This window comes from Bos grunniens, chromosome 21 (genome assembly GCF_055505025.1).
Source record: "Bos grunniens cultivar Pamir isolate PY7600 chromosome 21, Bosgru_T2T1.0, whole genome shotgun sequence".
Taxonomy (NCBI): Eukaryota; Metazoa; Chordata; class Mammalia; order Artiodactyla; family Bovidae; genus Bos; species Bos grunniens.
This window is the reverse complement of record NC_141185.1, coordinates 56,052,420-56,075,249: the sequence shown is the minus strand read 5'-3', so window position 1 is coordinate 56,075,249 and position 22,830 is coordinate 56,052,420. Positions and strand designations below refer to the sequence as shown.

Genomic DNA, 22,830 nt, shown 5'->3' with positions numbered 1-22,830 from the left:
CCTAAGACAATGATTTCAATCTTGCTAACAGAGTTTCTCCATTGCCTTCTAGACTTACATATTAAAAAAAAAATTATTTATTTATGGCTATGCTGGGTCTTTGTTCCACACACCAGCTTTTTCCAGCTGCAGTGACTGGAGGCTGCTCTCTAGTTCTGGTGCTCTGGCTTCTCATTGCAATGGTTTCTCTTGTGGCAGAGAATGGTTTCTAGGGCATGTGGGCTCAGCAGTTGTGGCTTGCAGGCTCTAGAGCTTGGGCTCAGTAGTTGTGGCACATGGGTTTAGGTGCTCTGCGGCACGTGGGATCTTCTCAGACCAGGGATGGAACCTGTGGCTCCTGCACTGGCAGATGGGCTCTCGACCACTGGACCAAAAAAGTCCTAGACATGCACATTTTGATGAGGCAAGCCGCCATGCTGGAAAGGCCCAAATGGTAAGAACGGTGGACAGCCTCTGGCCAATAGCCAGTGGGGAATTGAGGCTTTCAGTCCAGTAGCCCATGAAGAGCTGAATCTGGCCAAAAACCACTGACTAAGCTTGGATGCAGATCCTTCCCCAGTTGAACCTTCAGATGAGACTCTAGCCACCAGCATCGACTGCACCTTTGTGAGAGACCCTGAAGCAGAGGACCCTAAGCTATGCTCAGATTCCTAAACCACAGAAACCCTGATAAAATATGTGTGTGTGTTTTAAGCTGAGAAATTTGGGGATAATTTGTTAGGCAGCAATAGCAAACTGATACATTGTACTGTATTTTATTTACCTGTTGCTTTTTTACAAAATAGGACCAGGAGTGAGCTGTGTAAGGTCACTGAATACTTGTCATATCACCAGAGAAGCTGGTCATATCACCAGCTTCTGGCCAGGATCCAGCCTCATGCTGAAAGGTGGAGGCCTGCAGGATAGGTCCTAGCGATCCAGGAAGGCCCTTTGTGACCTCCATCAGGTCCCACCTTTGGGCCTCACACGGGAACATCCACAACTATCTTTCTCCACTGAAGTATCATCTAGCTTGCAAACCAGAGGCAGCAAGCCAATTACTCCCTGGGGGCTGAAACTTCAACCTAGGAGGAAGACTGCGGCTGCTGCTGCTCCTGCTAAGTCGCTTCAGTCGTGTCCGACTCTGTGCGACCCCATAGACGGCAGCCCACCAGGCTCCCCCGTCCCTGGGATTCTCCAGGCAAGAACACTGGAGTGGGTTGCCATTTCCTTCTCCAATGTATGAGAGTGAAAAGTGAAAGTGAAGTTGCTCAGTCGTGTCTGACTCTTCGCAACCCCATGGACTGCAGGAAGACTATTCTACAGCAAAGGTACAAAGTCAGGAATGCACACTGGGCTTCCCTGGTGGTTCAGATGGTAAAGAGTCCACCTGCAATGCGGGAGAACTGGGTTGGATCCCTGGGTTGAGAAGATAATCCTCTGGAGGAGATCCTCTGGCAACCCACTCCAGTATTCTTGCCTGGAGAAACCCATGGACAGAGGAGCCTGGTGGGCAACAGTCCATAGCGTCCCAAAGAATCAGACAACGACTGAAGCTACTTAGCACGCAGCACAATCCAGTTCAGAAGCAGAGGTGCAAAATGTCTGAAATAGCGAAGCCATGAGATAAGAAACTCTTAGGGAAAAAGAAGTTAATTGGGGAGACGCTGAACTATAAATATACACAGTGCACAGGGCACTTCATTCACTTTGGAGGCTTCGGTTTCCGCATCTGTAGAATGGAGTCTTTGATTCTCTGTCTGGCACAACCTGAGTTGCTGGGAGCTAAATCAACTCTTAAAGGAGGGTATCAGCAATACCTGTCTCCTAAGGGGGGGTGATGATATCAAACAGATAAAATGTGTAACGTGCAGCACAGCTCCTGGCGACTGCTACTTCTCCCAGGGTGTCCCAGGTCCCCGGGGGAACAGCGCAGCCCGCACCCGGCCTGGTGGCCTGCCCCGCCCACGTGGGGCCGCGGCCCGTCGAATGACTCGGTGCAACGTGTTGGTGGCTGCGGCGGCCGCGGCCGCGGGCGGCGCGGACTCTTCCGGGCGCCGCAGCTTCCTGCCAAGCACCGCGCAGCCGCCGGGCTCCGCCGCGGGAGGACCCGGGGCAGGCCTCGGCGCCGCTGCGGGACTCGGGGCTCCGCCGCGCGCGCCCAGCCCGGCCCCCGCGCCGCCGGCCCGCACCATGCGCGCCGCGCTGCCTCCCGCGCGGCTGCTGCCGCTGCCGCTGCTGCTCCTGCTCGCGCTCCTGGGCGCGCCCGCCGCCCGCGCCAGCAGAGCCCAGTCCGCCGCCCCTCCGCAGCCCGGAGCCGAGCTCCAGCCGCGGCCGCCGCCCGGCCCGGGGCCCGGGAACGCCACCGGCACCGGGTCCGGGGAGGCGGCGGGCGGCGGCGGCAGCTCCAACAGCAGCGGCGACGCCTTGGTGACCCGCATCTCCAGCCTGCTCCGCGACCTGCCCACCCTGAAGGCGGCCGTGATCGTGGCTTGCGCCTTCACCGCCTTCCTCATCGCCTGCCTGCTGCTGCGAGTCTTCAGGTGGGTCCAACCGCCCCTTTGCAGCCCCGCGGGCCAGCCTGCCCCGCAGCTCCGCCGCCCCGCTGTCACCGCGCGCCCTCGGCATCCGCGCGCACACCAGACGCTCCGGCCCCGGTGCCTGGTTGCATTTGTGCTACCCCGGGACTCCCGGCCCTGCCCCTCAGGCTTTTTCCCTCTTGCACACTAGAATTTTCTCCTGTTTGAACGATAAATGTATCCATATGTATATGTATAGATATGTGATCAGCCAGTCAGTCGTGTCCTACTCTTTGCGACCCCATGGTCTGTAGCCCACCAGGCTCCTCTGTCCATGGAATTCTCCAGGCAAGAAGACTGGAGTGGTTGGCCATGCCCTCCTCCAGGGGATCTTCCCGACCCAGGGATCGAACCCGTGGCTCTTATGTCTCCCGCATTGGCAGGTGGATTCTTTACCACTAGCACCACCAGGGAAGCCCGTAATACATGCATATGTATACATAAAATTATACGTATATAAAATATTGAATTCCTTTTAACTTTTCATTAATGCTTAACACTAACAATAGCGCTTCAAATTCTGACAGCCTTACGCAGATTTTATTTTTATACCCATTTCCCAGATGAAAAATTTTCTGGAGAGGCAAGGTGGCTTATCCAAGTAAACTCAATGGTGGAAGTAGGATTCGAATCCAGGTCCACCTTACCCATCTTGCTGCCCCACCCTCTGTTTCCTTTGAGGGTCCCTGAGGTGCCACCTGCTTTTTTTCTTTTCATTGGTTCTGCTACGAAAAGAAGCAGTGTCTATCGGGTGGGCTGATTCCAGGATACCTGTTGGAGGCCCACTTTTTTGAGCCAGAGAGTTGGAGCCGGGCTCCAGGACGTTTGGCGGCCTTGGTGACCTCGGTGACTTTCTGCCTACCTCTGTGCCTGAATGAACTATCGCAGTGAAGATTTGCAGGGATGCGAGAGATCTTGGAGGCTGTTGTAGGTCTCTCAAGTTCAGGGAGAAAGTGGGAAATTAGGAAGACTGTCTGGAGTAGGGAGCTGGAGAAGGCTACAGGCAATGCAGGGAGGGCTGCATTTCCCCCCATGGCTGGGAAATTCTAGTGTTGCAGGAAATGAACCAAATGTATCCTGTTACTCAGGCGGGCCTCCCGGAAATCTGGGCGTCTGTGTGTCAGTTTGTCCCAGCCTGTTCCCTCCCCTTCTGAGTTTACACAGAGTGCTTGGGTGTTTGATCAGCTGTTGGAGGTTTGGGGCCAGGGGTTTGCGAGCATTTTCAGAGCAGGAGTAGAAACCAGATCTGCAAAGGCAGGTCTGGGAGCTCTCCCGTGAGGTTTGTTGCTGAATGCTGTGTGACTTGGAGGCAAGGTGTTTCTTTGTGGGTCCACGGGATTAAATATGCCTGTGGTCCTGAAAAAATGGAGAAGGGAGCGCTGTGGGCCCACATTCTCCTCCCCCATCCCCTCTCCTCCCCTCTCCTGGCTCCAGCCACATTGTTCCTCTCTGTGCTGATCCCCTGATCTCTTCTGCACCCCATCGTACCTGCTGCCCTTCTTCCTCTGCTCGCAAACTTCAGTGGCTCCCTGTAGCCACTACCTGGGTGTGGCATTTGGGCACCTTGAAATTAGCCCCGGAGCACCTTGAGGCCATCCGCCCGTCCTCTGGACCGCCCATCGCTTCTCTCCTTACACTCCTGGCTGATGGCTTGTGGATTTTCCGTTCCTGGGCCTGTCCCTGCCGCACACTTGCCGTGACTGCACGCGGCCACCAGGGCCCGGCTCCCACGCCCCTTCCTCTGGGTCGTTTTCCTGCACATAGGGGCCAGGAGGTCACTTCCCTTCCTGGCCACCCCCAGCCCCAACCTTGTTCATCCTCCAGACGGCCTTTCTCACATCAGGCTGGTGGCTCCCCTGCTCAGCAGATGGTCCTGGAGGGTGGGCACATCACATCCTGTGCCCAGGCACGGCCTGGCCATCATCAGATGCGGCCGTCATCCTTTATGGCCTTCCCGATAGCTTGGTTACATTGAACATGGATGCCCCAGAGCAGCTCTGAGCCTGGGGGTTTGAAACATTTTGCTCAAAATAGGCCGCCCAGCCCACAAGGCGGTGTACTTTTTCAGAAGGTATTTGAACTATTTTGCCAGTCTGCTCCTTATTACCCAGGAGAGGGAGGAGAACACTCAGCAGCCTGCGGCCAGATGTGAGGGTGCACGTCTGAGCTGGAGAGGACGGGCCCTTGCTGGCCAGTGAGCCGACTGTGGAGAGAGGGTCCGACTTCTCTCAGGAGAGGCCATTATGGCCTTCTTCTTGCAGGGTCGAGTTTCCAGGGGGGACAGCTGGCACTCTGGATCTGATGTGGAGGGGAACTTTACAGCATCGGACAGCTGGGAAAGGCCTTGATGGTAGACAGTCCGGCCCCACGTGCTCCTTGGCAGAGAGGAAAATTGCATCTCAGTGACAGTGTTAGTCTCTCAGTTGTGTCTGACTCTTGCGACCCCATGGGCCGTAGCCCACGATGCTCCTCTGTCCATGAGGATTCTCTAGGCAAGAATACTGGAGTGGGCTGCCATGCCCTCCTCCAGGGGATCTTCCCGACCCAGGGATTGAACGGCAGGTCTCCCGCATTGCAGGAGGATTCTTTACTGTCTGAACCACCAGGGAAGCCCAGGGAGTGTGGGCTAAGTTATACAGTAGATTCTAGAACACTGCAAGCCCAGGGTATATACTGTGACCTTTCCACAGGCCCCTGCAGGCTGCCTTCATCAGGCTTCTTGAAGGCCTGTTGCCCTGGGTGGACATCCTCCTAGCTCCTTGCCTGCAGTGAACACATCCTGGCCATTCTGCCCCCAGTCTCCCTGCGTGGTCTCACCTGGGCCACACCCCTCCCCTGGGGCACACCCCCCGTCCCCCCAACCTGCCGGTGCTTCTGGCTCACTTTGCTCTGTCTCTAGAGTCACAGCCGTGTCCTTCAGGCTGGTGTTCCCGCAGCCAGCCTTGTCTCCTCTCTGTGCATCCTCCTTCTCTGTTCTCACACTTCTGCCCTCCCATCCCCGCAGGCGTGGGCTCCTTAGTGTAGCTACCCGCTGGCTTTTCGTACCTGGGGTCCCACTCCCTCTCAAGCCTCCATCTCAGCTCTGCCGGCTGCCCCAGCCCTGCTTTATGTCCAGGTGTCCTCCAGGGGCATCTTGTGGCCCTAGCTCCGCATGTCACTCTGATCATCTGCATCAAGTCCCCTCCGCCGTCAAGGTGTCATGACCAGCTCACTGCTGTTTGACTGCCTGGGTGTCACCTCCTCTGAGAAGCCCCCCAGCCAGGGCCCCCAAGTGCTCCCAGAGCACACTCGAGATTTGAATTTTCTACTTGGGGTCAAGAGTGTCACTGGACGTCCCAGGTGGAGGGCTCCTAAGAGCGAGACTGGCCGGTACTCATTTGTGCCTCTCTAACGCCTCCTGGGGCTCCAAGCACAAGCTGGCATCTAATATGGATATTTTTAGCAAATGAATGAACCCCTGAGTATTTTGCCTTGTTGGTGCTTCCCAGAATGTCTCTGCGATGAGCTATGTGGCTAGTGCAGGGAGCCTGTGAGGTAGGAGTTTGTCTGGATGGGGGCCACCATTTCCAAGATGATGGATATGAAGAGCGGGAGAGTGTAGTATGTGTTATTGCTTATATAGAACCCTAGCCCATGTGTCTGTTTTCCCTGAAGGAGTCACTTTACCAGACAGCAGAAAGAATGTGGATCCAAGGAAACTGTTAAACTTAGAAGCAAAGAAAGGTATACACTTTTAATCAAGCAATTCCATTTCTAAGGTACACACATTTTTTTACTGCGATATCTATTCTTTGTTTCAAATTTTATTACTTCAAAGAGGAAGCAAAGATGCATGATCAATGAAGTTCAGAGCAGTTCTGTTTAATAGTGAAAATGTTTAAGTAAGCTTGGTATCTAACAGTTGATTATACAAATTATGGTAGTCTTTATAACGGAATACTGTGCAGCCGTGAAAAATGATGTTGGTCTAACACTATATACTGTTAAGTGGAACAGGTTACTAAAACCATGTGTAGTATGATCTCATCAAATAGATAAATTATATATATATATATATATATGAATGTGCAAAGAAATTTTTGTGTGTACACATGTGACTGTGGGAGATACTTAAATTTTTTTTTAATTGGAGGGTAATTGCTTTCCAACGTTGTGTGGCTTCTGCTGTATGTCAGCATGAATCAGCCTTAGGCATACATGTGTCTCCTCCCTCTTGAACCTCCCTCCTACCCTCCACCCCACCCCAGCCCTCTAGGTTGTCACAGAGCCCTGGGCTGAGCTCCTTGTATTACACAGCAGTCTCCCACTGGCTGTCTTGTGTTGCACATGGTAAGTAAGTAAGTAAGTCACTTCAGTCGTGTCCGACTCTGTGTGACCCCATAGATGGTAGCCCATCAGGCTTCCGCATCCCTGGGATTCTCCAGGCAAGAACACTGGAGTGGGTTGCCATTTCCTTCTCCAATGCATGAAAGTGAAAAGTGAAAGTGAAGTCGCTCAGTCATGTCTGACTCTTTGCGACCCCATGGACTGCAGCCTACCAGGCTCCTCCGTCCATGGGATTTTCCAGGCAAGAGTACTGGAGTGGGGTGCCATTGCCTTCTCCGGCACGTGGTAATGTATATGTTTCAATGCTACTCTCTCAATTTGTCCCACACTCTCCTTCCCTTGATGGGTGCATATATCTGTTCTCTATGTCCCCATGATTCTTTATAATTTATTTATTATGTGCTTATTGTTTATGATGTGTTTCTACATTGTCTGAATTTCCTTTCAGCAGACATTTATTCATTTTCTCTCTGTGCACTCAACTGTCTGCTGCCCCCTTAAATGTGTTCTCCTGAGGACCTGTGTAAGAGTCTGGGGTGGACCCCTCGCAGTGGGGCTTCTGGGTCCCAGGGGTGCTCTTACTTGGCTTCCTTGAGGATGTATCAGCTTACCTTCCCACCCTCAGTATCTGGGGCTCTCAGATCCTCCCATCATATCTGACACTTAGTATTATCTGACTTTCTAATGTTTAAAAAAAAATAGATTTTTTTCCTGGTAGTGAGAACTTTTGGGGTCTACTCTCTTAGCTAGACCTCTTAGCTGCTCTCTTTTCTCATCTGTCCTTTCCCGGGTATGACTGGGTATCTCTATGCTTGTTTTTGCAGATCTCCACTTCTTCCTGAGGTTGAGCCGCTGTCTCTTCCCATACATATTCTTTTTATAATTAAATTTATTTCCCTTATGCATTAATCAATCTGATGTCCCATCTACAGAATCATTTACAGCTTTTTCATGTATTGGAATTATTATGGAAAACTATTTTAAGACTGAAGACAAACTTGGAGGAGGGAAAGGCAGTTTTAGTGCCCGTTGGTGAGGGTATCTTCGTGTGTGTGTGTGTGTGTGTGTATGTATGTGTGTGTGTGTGTGCAGTTCTGCCTGGCTCGCAGTAGGGCCAGCCTTCCTGGGTCTGTTACTGGTTACATGGTTATGAGAGCTGGAAGGAAATCAACAAAGAAGCTGTGTTTAGGAAGTAGAAAACTCCTCTGGGTTTGGATGTTAGGAAGCATCTCATGGGGTTGCATGGACTTGGGGATAATGCGTGTAAAGCCCAGTAGCTGCTGATCAGAACCATTTGCCCTCCCCCGCCCCATGCTCTCTGAGATCAGGCTCTACCCGCTGAGAGCCAGGGGGAATCTGACTTTACTCTCTGGTGTCTTATGAACGAGGTGGAGACAAGTCACAGAGTGCCACCTGAAACCACGACTCTCCTTTCCTCATCCTGGGAAGCTCCCAGCTCTCTTGCCAGGCCAGGTTTCTCCCAGATCTCTGTTGGCTGCCTGCCCACCCCCTTATTTCAAAAGCTCTGTAAAATCGTCTTATCTGAAAGGATGGTTTGTTTTGGTGCTTCCTGGGGGACGAGGAGGAAGACAAATTCTAGGTGATCTGATATTGCCCAGCTGTCGCACTTGGATCAATGGCAAAGATACACGCCATCAGAGCCTGAAGATGCTGGAACCGCGGGAGCTTAGTTAATTACTAAGGCAGGTCTTTGAAAAGGAGCCAGAACATTTCCTGCTTCTCCTGGGATCCCCTCATCTCCCATTGTTTGTCCAGAGAATGAAAGTTATTTAAGAGAAAATATAGAAGCTTAATACTTTCAGGATTTGGGGGCAAGTATTCTGAAATGTTTTTAGTTATTGTTCATTAGTGTATAAATATTATTTTAATAAGTTGGAGTTTTGGGCAGGGCCCTGGTTACAAAGTTAAACCCCTTTTTATGACTTTGGGTTTGTGGTGCTTGTGTAGCACCAGGAGGTCATTTTTTAAAAAAAATTATTGAACTATGATTGATTTTCAATGTTGTGTTTAATTACTGCTGTGCAGCAAAGTGACTCAGTTATACACATAGATATTCTTTATCCTACTCTTTTCCATATGGTTTATCACAGGCTGTTGAAAATAGTTCCCTGTGCTGTACCTTGTTTATCAGGAGGTCCTTTTTAATTGCTTGGTTAAAGCTTTGAATTAAGGGAAGAGTGATAGCTGTGAAACATATCTATCTTAGTTTTTGCTTTGCAGAGTAATTTCCTTTTTTCTTTGTTTTCCAGTTCTGTGGAGACAACACAGACATACTACACTATGTAAGTTTCCATGGACAGCATAATGACTTGATTATGTGCATTATGAAATGATGACCACAATAAACATAGTTAACATCCATCATCTCTGATAGATCCCCCCAAAAGGAAAAGAGATAGTTTTTTTTTTTTTCCTGGTAATGAGGAATTCTGTGGTCTTAGCAACTTGCCTGTCTATCACACAGCAGTGTTAGCTGTAGTCATGGTACCCGCTCCATCCCCAGGACTTGCTGGTCTTGCTGGAAGTTTGTACTTTCATCCAGTTCCCATGGGTGTTTAATTTTATACACCACAGTGAAGGAAGTGTTAAATAAATCGAATCCAGCAAAAGTCCAAATTAAAAGCAGAGAGGGGAGGGAGCATGCCCTTGATTGAGATCTCCACCAAGTTAAAAAAGGGACTGTCAACCAGAATGAGGTAAGTTAGAAAGAGAAAAACAAATGTAGTATAGTAATGCATATATGTGGAATCTGAAAAAAATTGGCAAAGACAATCTTATTTACAGAGCAGAAATAGAGACACAGATGCAGAGAACGAAGAGAATGAATGTATGGACACCAAAGAGGGGAAAGGGAGGTGGGGGGAATCGGGAGATTGGGGCTGGCATATATACACTATTGATGCTCCGTATAATAGCCTCTGTTTTACACATGGTATAAACGTCCCTGATGCTGGGAAAGACTGAGGGCAGAAGGAGAAGAGGGCCATCAGAGGATGGGATGGCTGGATGGCATTCCCGAAAGAATCGACATGAACTTGGGCAAACTGCGGGAGGTGCTGAGGCACAGTCATCACCTGGAGTGCTGTGGCCCCTGGGGTCCCAAAGAGCCAGAGGCGGCTGGGCGACTGACAACAGCAACAGCAGAATGGAACAGAGCGCCGATGACAGCCCGCTGTGCAGTGTAGACAGTGCCAAGAGGAGATCGCCGATCGGAGCTCGCTGTGCGGTGCAGACAGTGCCGAGAGGAGAGCGCCGATCAGAGCCCGCTGTGCGGTGCAGACAGTGCCGAGAAGTGTGCTTACTGCTCTGTGGTGACCTGAATGAGAAGAGATTAGAGAAAAGGGGGTTACAGGTGTGCACATGACTGGCTTGCTGTGCTGTGCAGTAGAAACTAACACAGCACTGGAAAGCTCTGCATGTGGGAGGAATAGGGCTCTTAGAGTTTCTTTCCTGGGGCGGATTCTGCCTGCCTTGGGGTCATTTGGCCCCAAATGAACAAATGTGTCTATAGACCAAAATATGTCTTTTTTATCTCCCAAATTCAAATCATCTGGCAATTTCCGGGAATGTTTTTGGTTGTCATGACTTGGGGAGGGGGCATTTTGTGGCCAGAGATGCTGCTTGTAGGCATTCGCCAGTGCCCAGGACAGAGCCGCTCACCAGTGCCAGCCCCTGATGCCAGTAGTGCAGGCGGGCACCTTCTGGCAGTCTCCATCAGCAGGTGACCTAACTTTTCTGGGCTTCTGCTTCCCAGTGCTAATTAAAGTCCCTGCTGCTCAGGGCTGTTGGGGTGTTTGCAGTGAGACTGGGTCTATCAAGTCCCTGGCTCTCCTTTGAGCAGCCAGGTGTCTCCTATTATATTGAAAAAATGATCCAGAAAGCAGACGTAACTTATGCCCAACCTTTTGGTCTTGCTTCTGCCAGTAAATGAGGATTCAGCCATATGGCCAGGATCATTAGACAGGTGCATCTGCTTCTGAGCCTTTCAGAAATGAAACTGGTGACTCTTTAGCCTGTGTGAGCTTCCCTGGACACTGAGGACCCCACATAGTGTTCGTCCCCCCTACTACTGAATTTCCCTGGGGAAGGAGTGCCTCATGACCGTCCTTATTAACAGGACTGTGGGGCCCCAGGACCTGCCACTGAGTTCTTCTACCAAATTGGAAAGGGACGAAAATCCCTCTTTAATTTAAACCTGAGCCCTCCAGATTAGCTGGCTTTGCTCACAAGCTCTTATGTCCATGTACCCACTGAGTTTGGGGGCTTTGCAATCACAGGCTCTTCTTGAGGTATGGTGGGGCACAAGTAGGGGTGAGGTGGGGGTCTCCAGTGTCAGTATCTGCAAGAAATTCTGTAAGGAGAGTGTCTCAGGAGGGAAGCCCTCCAGGATTTAAGCAGAGAAGGTTTCATGGGTTGTGAGTGGAATTTTAGTTTTATGACTGATGTTTTGTTTCTATTTACAAAGGGAAATTCTGGAACCATGAATTTAGAATCATGTTGGCATGGTTTCACTTTTAAAAATCTGTATTTAATCTGAGGCGATCTGCCAGGAATCCAGACTTCATCCCCAGGGTGCAGGGAGAAGGCAGTCCCTTCTCATCAGCAGGTGTGGAGCAGAAGAGGGGCCGTGGCAGAGCCTGGACAGGGCTCCTCAGGCCTGGGAGGGCCTCGGGGCCTTGTAACCTCTTGGATGTGGGGCTTCTTTGCACTCAGAGCTCCACTGGTCTTGCTCCTTCTACCCATAGTACAGATGAGGAAACTGAGGCCCAGAAATGGGAAGAGTTTGTTAAGCTCACTCAGTGAGTTTGTTGGAAGAGGAAAGCTCTAGCCTAGGTGTGCTGATGCTCAGATGTGGTGTGCTTGGCTTTAGCCTGGTCATTTGGTTCTCCCCAAAGCTCAGCTAAGGATCCAGCAGAGAGCATGGCTGAGTGGATGGAGAGATCCTTCCAGTGTGTTTAATGAGACTGACTGGAGAAGGAAATGGCAACCCACTCTTGCCTGGAGAATTCCTTGAACAGAGAGGTACAGTCCATGGGGTCTCAAAGAGTCAGACGACTGAGTGACTAACGCTTTCACTTTCACTGGAAGATAAGAAGGTGTGGAAGAAACAGTCAAGGTGAGGAGTTTCCAGTTCAGTTTGGGAGATGGGATAATGCCTTTGTGTGATTTTCCTTGGCAGGTAAGAAACAGTCCAATTCTGTAGGGAGTCATGTGTCAAAAGCAGTACTTGATAAGTTGCAAAAGGACCTATCAAAGCCCCAGGGACTTTGGTGGGGGACGCAGGGGTCAGGGAAAGGCATGTGGGGAGAAGGGAGGAGGATTAGGACTTGACGGGGTGGGAAGAGAAGCAGAGGGTCTTTCAGGACCAGCTGGCCGGGCAGGTTTTGGGGTGGACAGCGTTTGCGGAAACGATCACTTGGGAATCATGGTGACAGTAATAATAGTAGCAACTAATATTAAGCCCTTACTGTGTACCAGGCTCCGTGTCACACATTTCATATGTTTCCTCATTCCTCGGAGTGTACTGTCCGAATCCCGTTTGACAGATGAGTAGATCAAGGTGCAGAGTGATGGAGTGTCTTGCTCACGGCTGTGAGGCTGGTGAAGGACAGGAGTCTGATTTCTTTCTTTCTTTATGGATTTATTTATGGCTGTGCTGGGTCTTCATCACAGTGTGCGGGCTCCTCACTGCTGTGGCTTCTCTTGTTGCTGAGCGTGGATGCTAGACCGTGCGGGCTTCAGTCATTGTGGGGCACAGGCTTAGTTGTTCCGTGGCGTGTGACATGTTCCCAGACCAGGGATGGAACCTGGGTCACCTGTATTGGAAGGCAGACGCTCAGTCCTTGGACCACCAGGGGGGTCCCAGGGGTCTGATTTCTGATGCAACATCCTCCCCACCTTGGTGAAGGGGTGGTCTGGCAGGGGAGAAGCCTCGGTGAGAAAGAGGGTGACAGAAATGCCCAGAAATGCCAGCCATGCAGCTGGATGTCTCGGCCTGGGGTGGAGAGGTTGGGAGTGCCCTTGAGAAGTGGCTGGCCCTGAGCGGGGCTTGTGGTGGCAAGGGCTGACCCACTGTGGCATGCCAGGGGCACAGGGGTGCTGAGAGGGTCACTTAAGACGTGTGTCGTGAGCACAATGACCCCTGAATTTCTGGGCTGTGTTTGGGCCCCCTGGGTCCACCAGAGAGTCCCTCCTGGTCCTCATGCTGCCCGTGAACCAGTGGAGCTGCCCTGAGGGGCTTCCTCCCCCGCCTTTAGCTTCACTGCCCTCGCCTGGCACCTCCCATGTGGGCAGAGTGGACCCAACCCTTTGCAAACACGCCTGGGAGCTGGAGGGAGGAGCAGGTCTTGGGACATTTGCTGTTACCGCATTTCACGTGACTCCTCAAATAGGTCAGACCGGGTCATGCTTCTTTTTTCTGGGACGAACGAGAGGTGGATCTGTCCCTCAGGGACCGGGGGAAGGAAAGGGAAGGGGGTGGAGGAGTAACCCTGAGGTGTTATGAAGAAGAATCCCAAGGCCTGTTGTTGAGCTGGTTGGGGTTCTTTGGCCTGCGTTGCCTCTGGTCCTGTGTGAATGGAAGCCCCAGGAACACTGGGCCTTCGGGGTTCCAGGTGGGTTGTGGGCTCAGCTGATGATGGTGTCAACTTTGTTAATCCCTCGGGGATGGTGCCAGGAAAGGAAAGGAACTGCTCAGCTGTACAGGTGACGACCAGCTCCTCTACATGGTGATGGAGCTGCTGCTGAGCAGATCCCAGACCTCAGCTGACCAAGCGTATCAGTCCACCTCTCTGGGTCCATGATTTTAACTGTATTGTTCTTCGTCACTCATGCGTGGCACCCAGGTCCAACTAGACTGTGGTCAGGAAACTAAGTCAGAGGTTACAGGTATGGCCCACAGGTGTGTTTTTGAGTTTTGTTTTGATCAGCACAACGTTTTTGATTTTTGTTAGAGTTGATTTAAAATGTTTTAGGCGTACAGAAAAGGGATTTAGTTATACATACACACACACACACACACATATATATGTTCTTTTCCAGATTCTTTTCTGTTATAGATTATCACAAGGTACTAAGTCCCCTATGTATGAACCAAGTTGCAAACTTTCTAAAATGCAAACGTGCATTTGCACGTCCAGTCACATCAGGCGTGAGTGACACGGCAGCTTGCCCTCCGTCTCCTGTTGCTGACGACCCTTCGGCTCTGCCATCTCCCACCTCCTCTCCCTCGTCCATCAGTAACTCTTCTGGCCTGTTCACTCCGTGCCAGCCCCCGAGTGCCAGCTGTTGTACTGTACTGCTGTACTTTTCAAGGTCCTGTACTGTAAGATTAAAAATGTTTTCTTTATCTTTTGTGTTAGTTTTTGATGTATTATTTGTGTGAAGAGTATTATAAACCTATTGCAGTACAGGGCCATATAGCCGATTGTATTAGTCGGGTACTGAGGCTAACTTTGTTGGACTTATGAACAAATTGGACTTACGTGCTCTTGAAGTGGAACCTGTTTATACGTAGGGGACTTACTGTAGTGAATATAATTCCCTGTTGGTAACGGTTTGTTTTCTACGTCTGTGAATTTATTTCTGTTTTGTAAATAAGCTAATCTGTGTCATTCTTTTAGATTCCACATAAACACACAGTGTTTTTAACAACTGAGATAATTGAGAACACTTCAAATTGGGACTTCATCTGCTTTTTTCAACAGATGGGAATATTTATGGAAACACACGGCCCCTGTAAGGAGGGAGAATAATGGTGTGCGGGGGTGGGGCGAGCTGGGCAGGCGCAATCCCATCTCATCTGGGTTTACGAGACCCAATCTTTGTGTCTCCTTGCCTCCGAGGCGGAGGCTGGCTGCCGATGTTTGTTTACATCACCGCTTTCCTGTGCCCTCGGGCTCCGGGGCGTTTGCATCATTCCTCCTGGCTGGGTGCTGGCACTGGAGCAGAGAGCCCAGTGAGGTGGGGAGGGGAGGCCCCAGCTCAGGGGTCGGGCCTGACACCGATGCGCCTGTACCCAGAAGGCTCTGGAACACTTGCTTTCTGGAGGGCTTGGCCGGAGCCCTGTTAGCGCTGGGCTGACCGAGGCCTTGAAGCTCTCGCTGCTTTTGTCTCATGTGACCGAGAGCCTCAAGTTGCCTCTCTGGAGTGGAGCCAGGTGAGATTCAGATCACCCCGGGCCTGGGCTTGGTTTGGGGCCATGCCCCAGGCAGTAAGGGGAGGAGGCCAGTAATCGGGAATTGTCCCCCAGTCCCCAGCCTTCCCTTGTGGCTCAGATGGTAAACAGTCTACCTGCAGTGAGGGAGACCCAGGTTCTATCCCTGGGTCAGGAAGATCCCCTGGAGGAGGAAATGGCAACCCACTCCAGTATTCTTGCCTGGGAAATCCCATGGATGGAGGAACCTGGTGGGCTACAGTCCCTGGGGCTGCAAAGAGTCAACATGACTGAGTGACTTCCCTTTTCACTTCCCCAGCCTTGGGTTTGCCACTGAGCCCGGGGTTGATGCCAGGCCGTTGCCCCTTCTTGGGATACAGGCACTGTTGTGGCTGTCTCTCCTACACCTGCTTCTTCCCACCATGGTGGGGCTGGAAAGTGGGTTTGGAGGTTGTGTCCTTTCTCCAAGCTTGCTTGGCTGTCTAGGGAAGGCTCAGTTATGTCACGTCCCGAGGGAGAAGATGTAGGGCAGAGGTCGGAGGTTGGGCACTTCCCTGGGGGCCTGGTGGTTGAGAGTCTGCCTGCCACTGTGGTCGACGCAGGTTCGATCCGTGGTCCGGTGACTAAAATCCCACGTGCACCTAAGCCCGCGTGCCACGACCACTGAAGCCCGCGCGATTGCCCTTCGGCGGAGACCCAGCGCAGCCAAAAGCGTTACAAACAGGGAAGGCCTGTGTCCTTGGGGCCTCGGAAGCTTCGGCCCGGCACCAAGGCGGGCAGCTGACTCTCAGCAGCTGCTCGATTCGGCCTCTCCCTTACACATTCTGTTTCCATCTTCTTTATTAATTTTCCAAATGTCAAAGGTGGCGTGTTCCTTGGAATGAGTAGTGTGGTTTCAGCAGAAAGCTGGCCCCTGGGCCGTAGAGCTGTTGACTTTACTGGGCTTCACAGCGGGCAGAGCTCGGGTGGAGGAGAGGCCAGAGATGCTGGGTTCGGCCCCTCATGTCAGCAGGTGAGCAGGAGGCGGAGGGCAGCCTCTGGGTAGGACGGGGCCATGGTAGGGGCGGGCCATGGGCCTCTCCAGGGAAAGGGTCTCCTGCCCCAGAGGCAGGCCTGACACACCCCTGGCCTGTTTAAATCTTTACCTGAATTACTGCCTTTGAATTGTATTTACTTGTTTATGTGTTTTAAAAATAGCTCATATATTCACATGGCTTGAAATTCATGGGGAGCCAGCGTGCGCAGTGAACAGTCTCTTCCCAGCCCTGCCCGTGGGCCACCCAGCTTCCTTCTCCGGATGCTGTCAGTTTCTTGGGACTCTTTTGAGAGAGATTTTATAAATACAGAAATGAATGAATGTGGTAGACATGCATGCATACAGACATATCTATCTTTCCTCTTATTTTTAAAAAATATTTATTTATTTGGTTGGTCAGGTCTTAATTAACTATGGCGCACAGGCTCTTCCTTGCGTCCTGCAGGATATTCTGGCAGGGCACGGATGCTCTAGTTGTGGCACACGGGCTCCAGTGTGTGTGGGCTCCAGCAGTTGCAGAGCAGGGGCTTTAGTTGCCTCGAGGTATGTGGGATCTTGGTTCCCCGACCAGGGATTGACTGCATCCCCTTCATCACAAAGTGGATTCTCAACCACAGAGCCACCAGGGAAGTCCCTGTCTTTCCCCTGTTTTTAATGACAGCTTCGTAAGATGTCACATGCCTTGCAGCTCACTTATTTAAAGTGCCCAGATGGTGGTTTTGTAGTACATTCACAGAGTTGTGCGCCGTCACCTTGGTCAATAGTAGAATATCGTTCCAGAAGGAAATGTGAGCTCACTCCCTGCCTCCCTCCCACCCCCCACCGTGGTGAGATCTGCTCCTGGAACCCCAGCGGCGCTTGGCAGGTGGTCAATGTGGATACGAAATTCAGGTTCAAGGTGAGGACTTGGCCGGAGGCTCCCAGACAGAGGAGTTGGAAGGACTGGGGTGGAGTCAAGCCTCTGGATGCTCAGCCTGCAGATCCGATTGCTGTGCCCCCAGATTGAAGTCCTGACAGCAAACGAGCCCACCCGGCCTTGCGTTGTTCTGTGTATCTTCGCAGGGGAGGCTGGGGCGAGCAGGCCCCTGTCCACGCGGGTCCTCTGGGCTCCCCTCGTGCCCCAGCCTCCAGGGCGCATGGGGAGACCAGCTTCTGAGCAGCTGTCCAGCGAGCCTTTGAATAAACAAACCCTCTGGCTGTAGGATTACATTTCCGAGGAAAGGAGTTGGGACTTCTCTGTCTTGTTAGAAATGTGTGTTCGGCCCCAGTGGAAGGGTCCTTCGTCTCTTCTAGAACTTCTCTGGTCTTGCTGAAGCACAGCACAGGCATTTGTTTAAAACCACCCTTTGCTGTCTCTCTGTGGGGGCCTCCTGGTTTAGCGGACCTGGCACCGGAAGAGCAAAACGACGGCCACGGGGCGCCGTGCTGTTGAGCATGGGCCAGCCGCATCATTCTCATTTCCCTCCCTTGTTCCCTGAATCTCCCCCTTGTTGGGCAGCGGGTGCTGTGGCAGTTGTGGCAAGCTGCCCTCCTGCTGGTCTTCCCCATCCCCGCGGCTGCCCCCAGGTCCAGAGGAAGCAGGTCCGTAACTAGAGACACCAGGATAGGAACCCAAGTCTGGCTCTGACCCGGGCCTCTGTCTAGAACCAGATGCTCCTTCTCAAGCTGTGTCCCAGAGGCTGACCCACTGTGCCCAGGCACCCCCGGGGAGCTTCAGATTCCCTGTAGCCACATCCCCTTCGCCCTTTCCTCAGACCAGGATGCTGGTGAGCAGCCCCGCGGGAAGGGGCCATTGGTCGTCTTGGAAAACCAGTTGACTGGTAGGCCCTGAACGGAAACTTGGACAACGTTGTCACCGAGACCCTTCATCTGTGTGGCTCTTTGCCTCTAGGACCAGAACAAGGGTCCTGCGGTTTCAAAGGGTTTGACGAAATGGGAGAATTCTACTCGCGTGGAAGGTTTGTTAGAATGTGGGAGAATCAGAAGATGGTGCCTGTCCTCACAGCTGTGCTTGTGCTCCTCTGAGACCCAGGGACAGTCAGAGCTCCTTGTGTGTGTGTGACCGGAAGCCCTGGCTGGACGGGCTTCGGTGACAATGAGGGTAGTTTCTTGGTGTCAAGGAGGGCTGGCGTCATAGGCGGTTTGGAGCAGGATCTCTCCTTCCAGTCTGTCCTCTGCTGTGTTGGTTTATTTTCCATTCCTTTCTTTTTTTTAAAATAAAATACTTTTGTTTGCATTTTTTTTGGTGGCATTTATTCCTGGGCTGTTAAGTTTTTATTTCTTGAGTTTCTTCCAGGGTATCTTTTTTCTCCCGTACGGCCTCCTCTTCTGGTTTAGCGACAGTCTGTTCTTTTTTGAGTGCGGATCCTCTCTGTGAGGCAGGGAGAGCTCGGGTTGATCTGACCCTGAGCTCTGTAAGTCCTGCTCTGCGTCCTGGGGGCTTGGTTCGCCTGGACCTGCTCCACGATCAGAGAATCTACATGTAAACCTGTAAATTCAGCACCACTCCCTGCATTTCTGGTGCTGCCAAAATTCAGCACTCTTTCTGGACCAGCAACCCTTCGTCCAGCCCCACTGTTTGGCCCGTGCACGCCTGCCAACGCTAGCATTGTAACACCGGAATGACATGCATTGCGGCTTTAAAGTGACGCCCATCACATTCATGGTGGTTTTCCAGATATGCATACCCTTCATGGCCTGGGCAGTTTCACGGGTGTTCTTAAAGTGAACACGAAGATTTGAACCTCTTGGTTTGTATGATTTTGTGGGGTTTTGGGGTCAGTTGAATGGCGAACCATTTTTAGAGGTCACCTCAGAAACTGCTTACTGGAAAAGGATTTTCCATCTCTAGAAGGTGGCGAGGTGGCTCTCACCTGGGTGATTCCCTGCCTCCTTTGCTGCCTGACCAGCAAAGGTCACTGGCTCCGATTAGTCACATACTCCCCCCAACCTCCCAGTCATGGCTTCAGGGTGGCAATACACTGATTTTGACTCAGACTTAAGTCCCAGGTCCACTCCTGGAACTGGGGGTGTAGCCAGTGGTCAGGCCTCCTCTTCCCCTAGGGACCATGGGGCAGGGGGATTCACAAAGGATACAGATGCCCAAAGAAGGGAGGAGATGGAGACTGGCCTGTCTCAAACCAACTCGCATCCAGAGGGAGTCACTATTAGAAAGCGTTTATTACGAGCAGTCTGCCCTGATTGCTTTGAAATAGGAATGTGTGAGCTGTGTTAAGTAACAAGTTCCAGAAAAATGTATACCAAGGGCAGAGAGTTCCCTGGTGTTAAAGTTAAGTGGAGGCGGACTCTAGTGGAGTGTGGCGTGAGCTTGCAGAAAGAGTGAGTGGAGAACTGGAGCCTTCCTCTTGCCTGGCACAAGGTGGTTCAAGGTGACCCTCCAGGGAGGTTTGTGCTGGGGCAGCCCTCGGTCCTCGGCCGTGGGGACGTCGACCTCTCTGAGCCTTGGTTTCCTCGTCTGTAACACAGAGATAACGGTGCTGCCTTACGTGTGTGCTAGGTCCCTTCAGTTGTATCCAACTCTGTGTGACCCTATGGACTGTAGCCCCCCAGGCTCCTCTGTCCATGGGATTCTCCAGGCAAGAATACTGGGATGGGTTGCTGTGCCCTCCTCTAGAGGATCCTCCCAATCCAGGGACTGAACCTGTGTCTCTTGTGTCTAACTTGCATTGGCAGACGGGTTCTTTACCACTAGCATCACATGGGAAGCCCATTGCCTTATAGGATCATTTATGTCTTGCATGCAATCTTAATGTTAATTGGTTAGCTGGCACTCAGGAGGAGCTCAACTCTTAGGAAAAAAATGAGTTAGACCAGAGGTCCCTAACCCTAACTGGCTTGTGTCAGTTGGAAAAGATGAATTGATTGGAAAAGATGAGTTATTGGAAAAGATGAGTTAGACCAGAGGTCCCCAACCCTAACTGGGGTTCCTGTTAGGAACCTGGTTGCACAGCAAGAGGTGAGCAGTGGGTGAAATCAAAACTACTTTGCCCCTCCCCACTTCCATGGAAAAATTGTCTTCCATGAAGCTGGTCCCTGGTGCCAGAAAGGTTGGGGATGGCTTTGTTAGAGCATTCTGAAGAGACAGAGGCCTTGGCACAGTTGTATGCGCTCTCAGTGAGTCTGTTTTCCCCTTGTCTCACGTCTCCCTCCCGGAGGCAGGATGACTGCGTTCTCTGACTCCAGGCCAGCGAGGCTCAAGAGTCAGAGCCTCTGCAGGAAATGCTGACTGACCCTGTTCATGCACTTCCCTGCTTCTGACTCCCACATGGTAAAGAAAGAGCTCACCTTTCAATCTGAGAGACACACGAGCCACCCCACCCTTGCCCCATCCCGGCCCACTCCAGTTGTATGCCATGGTTTCCCTCCAGTGCCGCCCTACCAGCTTCACAGCTTCTGCCACAGATGAAGTTGAGCCTCTTTCAACCTCTCCCAAATCGTGGTTTCCCCTTAGTAACAGACCCAGTAGCAAAACAGCAGGAATTACTCCTCTTTTGTGAAGGGTGTTGTGTCTCAGAGATTTGTTGGAAATGCAATGTCTTCATTGTTTCAGAACTGGTGTTTGATGTATGCATGAGGGTTCCTGCAGAGGGTTGTTAGATGGGGTTCTCCAGAGAAACGGAACCAAGAGTGTGTGTGTGTTGTGTATGTGTGTGTGTGTGTACACATACAGGCCAGAAGTCTAAGACGAGCTAAGATTTCAATTCTGAAGGCAGAAAAAAAAAAAAAAAAATGGTGTCTCAGTCCCCAGGCAGAGGAATTCTGTCTTCCTTGTGTGAGGTCAGTCCTTCTTATCTATTCCGGCCTTTGACTCGTTGGGTGAGGGCACTGGGGAGGGCAATATGCTTTGCTCAGTCTACCAATTCCAGGGTTAATCTCAACCAGAATTGCTCTCACGGACACATCCAGAAAGAGTGCTTAAACAAATGTTGGGGTACCCTGTGGCCCAGTCAGGTCAATGCATAAAATTAACTGTCACACCTTTGGTGTAATCTTGAGGTTTAAAATTATCTTCTCAGGTGACCTGGTTTGGAATGCCTGGTGTTAAAGCAAGTAGGCCATGGTGTTCTAGAGGCTGGGTTGTGTTCCAGCTTCTCCCATGGGTAGGTGTTCAAGGGTCTTATTTTAAGCTCAGTAGGTTAATTTTCTCATCACAAGACTCTGTATAAGCAGTCAGGAAGAAGGAAGGTGATTCTGTGGGTGATGGGGATTCATTCCCGTGAAGCAGGGCTGAAGTCAGGGCCCCCAGAATCTTCTCCCAGGGTCAGCGGTCAGTCCTGCTCCAGAACCAGTGACTAAGTGAGGTTTCAGGTTCCAAGTGCAGCCTGCGGTTTACAGTCCAGATTTTGCATCCTGTAAGCCTCATGACGTTTGAAAAATGGTTACCAACATGCCGGAGTCCAGGTCCAGGAGCTGGGGAATCAGCCTGAAGAGGTGAGCGGTGTCGGCAGACGATGATGTAGCCTCTGACTCATAGTACGGAACTGCATGTTTATTTCAAGCTTCAGGTTCTCTTCTATACTTTGACAAAAGCATTAGGTCAGAGGTTTGACATTTTCAGTTTCGCCCACCCAGATTTATTGTCTCCAGAAATCACTGTTGCCCTTCAAACAGAGTTCCTGCTTCAGCTTTACTATTATCTACTTTCTCTTATGTGTCCTATACTTAACTTGTGATTACATTGTAACTCATGCCACAGTCCTCAGTTTATTTCTTATCTTTCTAAATCCTGTTTGCCCCTAGCATCTTAAGATCACTATCTCCTAAAAAGGCTTCTAGCTATTCTTAATTATTCCTAAACCCTAAACTCAGCAAACTTCTTTTGCCATAAACATTTCCCTCACAAACAGGTCTCAGATAACAGTCCTTCCCATGGCCTCAAGCTGCGGCCTACGTGCTCATCCTGGGACATTCTTTGTAAAGATCCTTGAACAAATGTCAATGGTTATTTTATAGATTATTTTCTGGGCACAACTGCAGAAGGCTTTGTGCTTTCTCATGCTTCTCTCAAGAACAATAAGCACCTTAACATTCTTTCCAGCCAACTCAACTGAAGAAAGGAAAGAACAAGTCAGAATCACAAGACCTAACTCCTTCATCCTGGGACCGTACCTGCGGGATGAGGAGAGGGGGTTGGGGCCGTGCCTCCATTCTGTCAGTAATGCCTAACGTGGCTCCAATGCCTCCATTCTGTCAGCAATGCCTAACGTGGCTCCAACAGTGGTGACTTCATCCAGAAGTCATGTGGGTGCTCGTCTCTTTGGGCATCTACAGGAGCCTTCTTGAGCCCTCAGGTCCACAGGCCATCTCCTGTTCTAGTGTTCCAGATGCTCATGCAGGTGTGTGTGCCCAGTGGGCAGCCCTGGCACTGGGCACAGCTAACAGAAGGGCAAGTCCTTTGCAAAGTCAGGTGTTCCTCTGAACAGCTGTGACCCATCAGGGTGGAGATAGGAGACTTCCTGAGAAAGGTGTGGTGTGTGGGTCAGCATACTTTTGGGGCTTGACCCTAGTCTAGAGGGCTCGGGGGTGGATGGTTTTCTTGTGGCTTTGTCGTGGGTTGCCTGTGGCACATGGAGCCATTTCTGGGCTTAAATATCTCCATCCAGTGTTGGAGATTAAGTTGGTCAGGGTTTGTAAGTCCTCTGAGGCAGAACAAAAGATCTATTTTATTCCATTGGCAGGAGGTGGAGGGAAAACAAGAATCTTGATGGTGAGAA

At 51.2% G+C, this 22,830-nt stretch overlaps 1 protein-coding gene across 3 annotated transcripts in view; it reads left to right on the top strand.

The window, feature by feature from the left end:
* The first annotated feature begins 1,971 nt into the window (after positions 1-1,971).
* The window catches only part of FAM174B (family with sequence similarity 174 member B), a 40,761-nt gene continuing 19,902 nt past the window's right edge, over positions 1,972-22,830 (top strand). The window contains exons 1-2 of one of the 3 annotated variants that reach the window (XM_086364766.1): positions 1,975-2,522; positions 9,155-9,187. In XM_086364766.1, the coding sequence (XP_086220892.1) occupies positions 2,173-2,522; positions 9,155-9,187 (383 nt within the window). In that variant the 5' untranslated portion in view covers positions 1,975-2,172. Of the gene's footprint in view, positions 2,523-9,154; positions 9,188-22,830 lie in introns of all 3 variants that reach the window. The other 2 variants (XM_086364764.1, XM_086364765.1) reach the window with 2 other exon arrangements.